Consider the following 10,646-nt stretch of genomic DNA (forward strand, 5'->3'; position numbering starts at 1 on the left):
ATAAAAATAGTGGAAATTTTCTAAATGAAAACGAATTGCGGTTATTGTAATATTACTATGCACCACGTCACAGAGGCGTTTCTTGCTTTGATATGCTTAGTATTGGTTGGAGGCTAAGAAAAGCAAAATCTAAGCTAAATTCCATTGTAATTTCCTCTCCATTTCCTTGATTTGCATTAGAAATCCCCCCAAACTTTCTATTGGTTGCATCGTTCATTTCCTAGCTTTTAGCCAATTCTTTTGTGGGATTTTATTAAAATAACACACCTTAGTACTATATATAGACCGCACACACACAAATCACAATCAAGTTCCACTTCTTCCTTTACCAACGTAATTACGACTCAAAGCACTATTTTCTTGTGGGCTCGACTTAGGAAGATTGTCTTTCTCTAAGCTCTCTCCTTTAACGGCTCCGCTTGCACTCAAGGTTAGTCCCCTCGAGTTTCGAGATAAGGAGCCGTTGGGGTTGAGAGCTAAGAAATTGCCAATCTTCTAACAAAATCTCCGCTTGTTATATATTTATAGAGCTAGGTTTTTATAGATTACTTGAATCTTTTCTTATTTATTTCTGCATTGAGCATTTCATTATCGTCTCCATGGTTTATTTTCCTTCTTCAACTCCATCCATAATTTGGTTCCCATCAAAATGGTTGAGGGAAGATTATTTGTTTAGTTCACTAAAGAGTAAGGATAAATTAAGTACATTTGCCTAGTTAGTTTAGTCTAGGTCTTGCGATCCTAAAATAAAATTGAATTTATTTGAGTGAAATTGGCATCACTTTTAATTATTTATAGGTAATTAAGGTTGGTACGGAATTAAATTACGTGTTACACTTGACAAAATCAAATGGGTCGTTTTGATGTATTTTAATTTCTTGTGGTAAAACTCATAAAGTTTGTAGGAATTAATTAAATGGTAGTATGAGTTTATTCTATGCTTTTAGTATATGCTTATGATATTTCTTAGTTCAAAAAATGAATTTCGATGAATGAGAATATCATGTTATATATGTTCTTCCACGCTACAGAATGATTATGTCATTTTAACAGAAATATCATATTTATTTCTGCATTGGGACGTTTTCAATTTCACGTATAAAACACACTCTATCGAAAAAATTGTTTTTAAGGAAACCATCATCCACATATTATTGATGCTTAATGAAAATATATATGCTCGTATTATTTTGGAAAGCTGCCCCAACATTATTCGTATAAAAGTAGCGTTCAAAACAACTCATATCATATTAGAAGGTTTTATTAGAGCATCTCCAAGGGAGAGGTAAATTAATATAACTACCATATTTATCTTTTCTTTATGAAAAAACATTCTCCAAGAGGAGAGGTATTTGAGAAGGTATTATACTTTTTTTCTATTTTGAAGAGGTATCTTTACCTCTCCATCAATGGAGAGGTAAAATCATATAACCATCATATTTACCTTCTTTTCATAAAAAATCATTCTCCAAAGGGGAAGGTATTTGAGAAGGTATTGCACTTTATGTTTTTTTAATGTTTGTACTATTATTTTATTTTTTTTTAATGATATATCTTTCTATATACCTTTTATCCTTGGAGTTGATTGACTTTTAGAAATATATATTGCACTTTTTGAGAAGGTATAAACATTATGAGTGATGCTAAATAGCCATAATGTGGCCAGCCATAAAAATAAAATATTAATAAAAATCTGTACATTTAATGCTAATCTACTTGAAATTAGTCCATTTTAAAAGTATCAATATTTCAAGACTAATTTACCCTTGTGCATGAATAGGGGGTAGAGTAAAATTAAATAGGGAATATTTATCTTGGAAATAATGAATAGTGTAAGTGTACGTTTCTTTTATGTCATATCTCTTTTCGGTTTTTCTGTTTTACTTTTTCCGTTTATTATTTAATTTTTATTATATAATTACTTTTAAATTAGAATATAAATATATTCATGATATTACAATTCTAATTGGTATTTACATTCACTTACAAATGAAATAATTTAAACTATATTATATTTAACATATATTTAAATAACTTATAAATAATATAAATAAATAAATTTAAACATTACACTATATAATTATTTTATATAAAATTAATTAAAATATTTTGAGGAAAGATTGTTCCAATATTAAAAGCATATATTGAAAATATATTATTATTAAATAATATACTGGAATAAAATTTATGGTTAAAGATTAATTGAAATCGTTAAAATAAATTTGTGTAATTAAATTAGTAACTTAAGTGTAGTAAAGGGACACTTAATAAGAAAATATTTAATTAACTCTTATTAAATAGAAATAATGCAAGTAGTTTAGGATGAGCCAAAAAAATGATAGTAGCATTAGACGGATAAAGTAGTACTCCCTCCGTCCCACTTTAGGAGTCCCAGTTGAGTTCGGCACGTGTTTTAAGAAATGTAAAGAAAAGTTGGTAAAAAAAGATAGTGGAATGTGAGTCCTACTTTTTTATATTAGTTTTATAATAAAACGTAAGTGGAAAAAGGTTGGTGGAATGTGGGGCATAATATCATTTATGGAATATTCCAACTGGGACTCCTAAAGTGGGACACCCAAAAATGATAAACCGGAACTCCTAAAGTGGGACGGAGGGAGTAACTAGTACTCTCTTAGTCCATACTTATTATTGAACTCATTTGGGGTCTCGGTTTATATTGATTTTATATTGATTCAAATGTAAATTTTTAATGTTAATTTGAATTTCAATTGTTCTTGAATTTAAGAGCAACATCTAATTCATTTATATAAATAAAAATTTAAATATATGAAAATGTTATAATACTATATTACTATACTATACTACTCCATAATTTTCATACTAATTACTAAGTGTACACACGTAAACACCTATATAACACTTAGCAGTAATATATTAATCCATTAAGATATACTCCATTTATATATGATACTGATAAAATATGGAATTACATTAATATTACTAACTTAATCTAAAAGTTGTTTTTATTTTTAACGGTACAATAGAAGTGCCTAAAAAGTACTTAATAAATTAGGTTAAGTAATAGATTAAACTTTATAACTCCCCACTCCAGCCATTCCTAAGACCCATTCCCCAGACGTGAGTTTCCGTAACTCATACTCCATTAATACTGTATTAATTCTGTTAGTGAAGGGCAATTTTGTAAACACAACGTAAACATTAAATAGACTTATTTATTTATTATTTATTTCTTATGTATAATGACCAAAATATCCAATTATGGCTAGCCATAATGTGGCTGCATAGCATTACCCAAACATGATATACCCTTTTCATATTTACCTTCTACCCTTGGAGTTGCTCTTAATGTTGATTGAAACCTATATATTAACGTCACAATCACAACAAAATCATCAGAAATTACTAAATTATTGATTTATTGCAAACATTACTACTAAATTTTACTTAATATTCTTCTACACTTTATAACTTTTTGTTATACACATCCATTAATATTAGTACATGCTTTAATTTTAATTTTAGATGTATTATCAAGAAACATGCACATGTGCATTTGATTTACTCCCAAATTTAGAGATTTGATTGTAATTTATTGTATACTTTATACACATATAGGATTATTTATTTATTTATTTATTTATTTATTTATTATTATTATTATTATTATTATTATTATTATTATTATTATTTGTATGGTAAAATTATTACTAATCTGAAACAATTGTCTCAAAAATATAAAAATATGAAATTATATTAAAGTTCCCAGTATTGAGCTTTATAGTATCTCTTCTAGCAAATAAATCTAGGCAATCGAATAGAACCTCGAACTCTCTCATCTATCATTCGAGCCCCATCCACCATTTTTGTTATGTTAATGATCTGTGTCATAACACTTTCTGAGCTCCGCCTATAACTTTTAAAGGTAAAATCACATCTCTTCTTTCAAATGTGCCAAAATCCAAGTCCAAAAATTGAACTCCATCTGAGACCACTACCCATCAATTCAAGCATATTAACATCCAAGGCTCAATGAATATAAAAAGACCTCTCCTCCCCTCCTCATCTTAAAATGTCATTCCATGTATTCATGGCATTCGCACAACCCCTTAACATATGTAAACCACTCTCATGTCCATGGACACATATATTTCAAAGATCTGTCATCGATAGCCGCAACCTAGGCGTATCTTCATTGGTCAATATTCAATTTTTCAGAAGTATCCAAATAAACATCTTTATTCGTTGTGGCTTAGCCCAGCTCAACACTATGCTCCAAAGAAAAGGTTTTTGCACACTCTAAACAACCTCCATAGCCTTGTAAGTTGATTTAATCAAGAAGTTATCTAAGGACGAAGGCCCCCAATACACTATATCATCCCCTTGTGCCTCACTTGGAGGCATAATAGCTTTTATAATATTCATCACATACTCTATCAAACGACCTTGAAACTTGGACCATTCCCAATCCACCCCATCAGTGAATTAATCCACAGTCCTATAAAAGGCGATGATCAAGGATTCATTTTATAGCTACTTTAAATAAAGGTCCATCTAAATTCGAAAATCCAACTCCTAAAATTGGACACTATTGCCCATTCTCAAAGCCCAAACCATCTCCTTATACATCATCGCCCAAGAATTGCATACTAGCCTTCAAAAAGGCATACTAGTTGTGGGAGCACACAGGTTAAAACACAATGAAGGCTCAAACTTATACTTAGCTCAAAGAAGTCTACTCCAAAAGGACTTCGACTTTTTGAAAATTGCCCAACATGCTTTCATACCGAAAGCAGATTTGACCAAGCGCAAGTCATGAAATCCTAGACCACCATCATTTTTAGAACTCTTGATTTTGCTCCAAGCCACCTTACTCAGTCGTTTCTTTTCTAAGGTGCTTCCGCACACGAACCCTCTAAGAACCTTAACGTACTCACAGGCGATTTGGGCATCTGCATCGCACAGGGTGGTATGGTATTTAGAACTGATTGAGCAAATGGCATGATATATAAAATGATTGAGCAAGGATCACACGACCAACAAAGGAAAGTTTGCCGCATTCCAACCTTCTATCTTTGTCTTCATTTTATCCAAAATATACGCATAAGAAGATTTACTCACCCTTTGTTGCAATGAGATCCTAAGATAGTGGCCTAAATTATTCACCACTCGCACACCTAACACATTTTTTATACGTTGTCTATTTTTTCCAAGAACATTCCCAGAGAACAAACATATGGTCTTGCCAACATTCATCTTAGGACTAGCACAAAAATCCTCGAAAGTATTCAAAAAAGCTTCAACAATCCTAATATCCACATTTTTAGAAAGCAAGAGATCATATGCGAAAATAGATTGAGTCTATGCTCATTCTTAACAAATTAATCAAAACCGAGATAATGATATATTAATTAAAATTCACATTGTGGTACTATGAAATGTAGTAACAAATATGCAAAGAATAATACATTTACACAAATTTAAGTATCATAATTCCATTGCCATAAAACTTTCACGTTAATTTTGTATGCATGGTATTAAAGTGAAATGGCAATTTAATTTACAGTCTAGGTAAACGGGTCAACCCGCAAGCCGGGCCATCGACTCGCATCAGCCATGACTTCCAATACGGATCTTAAGCTTGGAGCTCGTCACTTCCCGCCACGCGGCGTTCTCTTATTGGTGCAGTTCTCGTGGCATTTGATATCATTGGTGGATGCCACCCGACCTCATTTGCTCTGCCAGATCTATATTAATAAACCCCCCTTTGACACGCTCTTCAAATACTGAACAACTAATCCTAGTTCCACTCTCTCCCACCCAGATCTATATATCTCTGATTGCACCACAACTTCTCTTTTGTTCTGGCGGTTAATTTCCTTCGATTCTTACCGGAGTCGAGAGTTATAAATGGAGTATCCGAATCGGAAGATTTGGATAGTGCAGTGTTTGTTGCTATTTTCCGCCGCCTGCTTCATTTCTCAGCTCAACGCTTCCGATGATGTGGTATGGAGTCGTTTAGTGCTTATGACGCTCTTTCGGTTCACCTTGAATTTATTTGTTTTAGATCTGTTATGGATGATTGAGTTCGTGCTTATGCTGTGTGGTTGGTGTTTGCAGATTTTCTACGAGTCGTTTGACGAGGATTTTGAGGGGAGGTGGATCGCGTCTGAGAATCCGGACTACACAGGTTTTTTGTTTATTCAGTCCCCGATGAGTTTGCTTTTGATAGGAGTATTTTTTTCAGTTACTGATAGGCTAGTACTGTTTTGATTCATTATTTGTTTTTCTTGCTCTAAATATACGGATTGGTAACTGTATCTATTCTTGCAGTCATGATTATACCCGTGTAAATTCAATGCCTGTTAGCTTCTATATTGATATTCAGAAATGGTTGTTTCACTACACAGCTGACTCTAGTCAGTGAGCCTAATTTTCCAGGTCTATGTGCTGGATTTGGAAATTGATTTAACCCGAATTGCCCCCAACCTGATCTTTCTCGTCTAAACCTACCCGTGTACTAAATTTTTGTTAGTTATGATGTTACGATCATTTTAAGCCTGAATTTTGCGTAACAGTATCACTAATTCCAGTGAAAATATAGCATTTTATTATCGAAATTGTTACTCTGTAAGTACAGCATATATCTATTTATAGCATGTAGTACTACTTTTTCTCATTTATTATTATTTCAGGTGTTTGGAAACATGTGAAGAGCGAGGGACATGATGATCATGGGCTTCTTGTTGGGGAGAAAGCCAGGAAGCATGCCATTGTGAAGCCACTTGATGACCCTGTTGTCCTCAAGGATAAAACTGTTGTTCTTCAGTTTGAAGTTCGCCTCCAGAATGGCCTTGAGTGTGGTGGTGCTTATATCAAGTACCTCCGCCCACAAGATGCAGGATGGGTTCCGAAGGGATTTGATAATGAGTCTCCGTACACGATAATGTTTGGCCCTGATAGATGTGGTGCCACAAACAAGGTTCACTTCATCCTGAAGCACAAAAACCCCAAGAGTGGCAACTTCGTTGAGCATCATCTCAAGTTTCCACCATCAGTACCTTCTGACAAGCTGACCCATGTTTACACCGCCATCTTGACACCCGATAATGAGGTCAGGATCTTGGTTGATGGGGAAGAGAAGAAGAAGGGCAACTTCCTCTCAGGTGATGACTTTGATCCTCCTCTGATCCCTTCCAAGACTATCCCTGATCCGGATGATAAGAAGCCTGAGGATTGGGACGAGAGAGCAAAGATCCCCGACCCAGTGGCCACCAAACCAGAAGATTGGGATGAGGATGCTCCATTGGAAATTGAGGATGAAGAGGCTGAGAAGCCTGAAGGTTGGTTGGATGATGAGCCTGAGGAGGTTGATGATCCTGAGGCAGCCAAACCAGAGGATTGGGATGATGAAGAAGATGGTGAATGGGAGGCGCCCAAAGTTGATAACCCCAAGTGTGCAGAAGCTCCTGGATGCGGTGAGTGGAAGAGACCAATGAAGAGGAACCCTGCTTACAAAGGAAAATGGCACGCCCCACTCATTGACAACCCCAACTACAAGGGTATCTGGAAGCCACAGGAGATTGATAACCCTGAGTACTTTGAGCTTGAAAAGCCCAACTTTGAGCCCATTGCTGCTATTGGTATTGAGATCTGGACAATGCAAGATGGTATTCTGTTTGACAACATTTTGATCTCTTCCAGTGAGAAAGAGGCAGAGACATACCGTGAGACAACATGGAAGCCAAAATTCAGTGTAGAGAAGGAGAAACAAAAGGAGGAGGAATCTACCGAGTCTGATGGCCTTAAGGGCTTCCAGGTAATCAAATATATATACATACATGTATATGTGAGAAGTTCTCACAAATTTATATTTCTATAATCTGACACTTACTGCTTTGTGTGATCAGAAAAAGGTGTTTGATAACCTATACAAGATTGCTGACCTTCCGTTCTTGGGCGAGCACAAAGTTAAGGTCTTGGTGAGTGATCTATGCCAGTGGAAACTATTTAAGTTTGTTAGGGGGTGTTCGGTTGGCAAAACTAAATCTCATGATTAAATATGTATCATGTTTGGTTCATAAGATTGACCTCCTCAACTTAATCCTAGATGGATAGTCTCGTGATAATTAGTTATAGCCTCCCCCCTCCAACTAAAATAATCCCACAACTTAATCCTAGATGGATAGTCTCATGATTATTAGTCATGACAACCGAACGCCACCTTAGTTTATTTATAAACTTAACCTTATACTTGCGGATTTTATTTGCAGGACTTACTTGAGAAGGCTGAGAAACAAGCAAATCTCACAATTGGTATCCTTGCCTCCGTTATTGTTGTTATTCTCTCTATTTTGTTGAAGCTGATCTTCGGAGGAAAGAAGCCTGTGAGTGTTCATAAATATTCTCTTGGGAAAAAAATTAAATTTCTGCTTCTCTGTATATTTTAGACATATTATTTCTGATGTTCGGAAAATTCAGGCTAACGTGGTAGCAGAAACAAAGAAAACTGATGTCGCTGAGAGTTCAGATGATCAGGGAAGCTCTGAGACAAAAGATGAGAAGAATGATGATGGTGCTGCTGCTGCTCCTCGCCGCAGGACTCAAAGGCGTGATGACTGAGGAAGGCCGAAGGGGGAACACGAGGTAGAGTTGCAAAGATGCTCTGGCAGCAATGTTTGAGCACTTAGTAGTGTAGGTTTTTTGGAACTTGGTTTAACAATGTTCAAAATTTTCATTTGCAGTTTTTTCTGTCGATTTGGGTTTTGTATTACTGGACCATTGATTGAGATATGGTATTATCCTCTCTCTATACATTGAAATATTGAATAGTCGTGGCTTTGAACTAAGGAAATTTTTAGTTTCCTAGTTTGCTTTTAGCTGTTTTTAATCGTATCCCTGTTTTGATACCAGTTTTCTTTACTTTGATTGCTATGCAAAAAACCAAGTGCTCTCAAGTTAATGCGATCTTTCCAGTTTATTACTGGTGTATTTCCTGAAAAAGTAATAGAGTTGGAAATGAGCGAAAAAGGCCCAATTTATCTTTCCTTTTTCTACGAAACAAAATCAAACTCGAAGTAGATATGGCGGTGGTCTTGTGGATTTGGGATCAATTTTAGAAAGTTTAAGAAACACAAGACATAAATAAATAAAGTAGAAGTGCTGCATCGATTGAAGGGCCAAGTTTCAGTAAAATTGATATTCAAAGCTAGGGGAATACTACTACTTATTTGTGTCACAATAGCTTTGCTATGAAAGGTTCTGTCACTTGAGATATACTCCCTCTGTCCCATTAGAAATGAAACGTTTTTCTTTTTAGATTGTTCCAATAAAAATGAAACGTTTCCTAAAATGCAAACAACACTCTCTCTACTTTTTCTTCTCTTACTTTACTCTCTTTTCATTCTCACAAAACACCCCAGCATAAAATCTTGTGCCGAAAACCAAATGTTGCATATTTATTGGGACGGAAGGAGTACTATTTACCTGGAATTTCAATAGGATAGATATTTGACATAAATAAATATGTATCACAACTCACAGTCGGTAGTTCGTTTCTGCATGCAACGCCAGCATCCTGTTCCATGTCCAGTAGTGGCAACTTATAAGTTTTGGATGTTTTTATAGATATAGGGCCATTTAATAAATGCTAAATAGCATTAAATGGAGCTTTGAAATGAAGTTAGAAATTAATGACACGTTTGACTACTTTTTAAAAGCTTCCCAGCAACAAAACTTATCAACTGACGAAATTAATACAGTAAAAAAAGATTAAAGCACGAATTAATTCAATAACAAATCCTTCATCCGTCCATCAAACAGTTATACACATGAGTTGGACATGAATTTTATAAATTGATTGGGTATGTTGGTGGAATAAAAGTGTCACTCGATATATAAGATCAAATTTTTTTTAAGCAATTGTAAAGGATCAATTTTAGACTTTAGTGTTTATTGGTGGATTCAGTATTGACAATATTGACAATATTGACATATGGGTGATATTTATAATTAAATGAGTTGTGTTGAGTATAATCATTATAAGAGCATCCCACCGGGAGGGGACACGGTATATCGTCCCTCGCTTGATTTTTTGACGGCTTCATCTCACACGTCGACCCCAGTGGAGACGCAGTTCGATCATGATATGGGGATCGATCTCGATGATCCGGATACTCCCGTTCCAGCGAGGCGGGCCGCGCCGAAGAAGAAGACGAGGGGAAGGCCAAGGCGGTCGGCGAGTCATCGCAGCCCGCTGTTGACGACACCCCTGGCCAGAGGAAGTGGACGGAGGATGAGTACGCCGGGGTGGCCAGGGGGTGGTTGGAGGTGTAGTGACGATCCGCCGGGTGCGAACAACCAACTGGCCGGCCAACATGTGGGCGAAGATCAGTAGTTCGCCTATAGGAGGCATCTGCCTGCAGACGGGAAGGACTTCAGCTGGGAGGAGGTCCGGAAGGGGCGGGAGAGCATCAGGGCCGCGGTGGGCCGTTTTTTTGCGAATTTGTACGCCAACGCCCTCCGTCCGCTCAGTAGTGGGCAGAATGAGGACGACGCCCGGAGGATAGCCTTGAGAGTCAGTTCCCCTTGGCGGGGAAGTACAAGGAGTTCCACCTTCTCGGGAGTGCTTTTGTTGCCGAAGTGACTCCGAGAAGTTCCGGGCGGGG

The 10,646-nt window shown here is 36.1% G+C and overlaps 1 protein-coding gene across 2 annotated transcripts; it reads left to right on the top strand.

The window, feature by feature from the left end:
• The first annotated feature begins 5,752 nt into the window (after positions 1-5,752).
• Positions 5,753-8,858, top strand: LOC125188338 (calnexin homolog). 2 transcript variants are annotated; one of them, XM_048085117.1, is made up of 7 exons: positions 5,753-5,985; positions 6,100-6,169; positions 6,675-7,798; positions 7,890-7,961; positions 8,253-8,366; positions 8,461-8,625; positions 8,724-8,858. In XM_048085117.1, exons 1-6 carry the CDS (start codon positions 5,890-5,892, stop codon positions 8,599-8,601), a joined length of 1,617 nt encoding a protein of 538 aa, XP_047941074.1. In that variant the 5' UTR covers positions 5,753-5,889; the 3' UTR covers positions 8,602-8,625; positions 8,724-8,858. The 2 variants fall into 2 exon arrangements, with proteins under 2 accessions (XP_047941074.1, XP_047941073.1); XM_048085116.1 differs by having other exon boundaries at positions 8,461-8,858.
• The last annotated feature ends 1,788 nt before the right edge of the window (positions 8,859-10,646 follow it).

The sequence above is a fragment of the Salvia hispanica genome, chromosome 5 (assembly GCF_023119035.1).
Source record: "Salvia hispanica cultivar TCC Black 2014 chromosome 5, UniMelb_Shisp_WGS_1.0, whole genome shotgun sequence".
In the NCBI taxonomy this organism is placed as follows: domain Eukaryota; kingdom Viridiplantae; phylum Streptophyta; class Magnoliopsida; order Lamiales; family Lamiaceae; genus Salvia; species Salvia hispanica.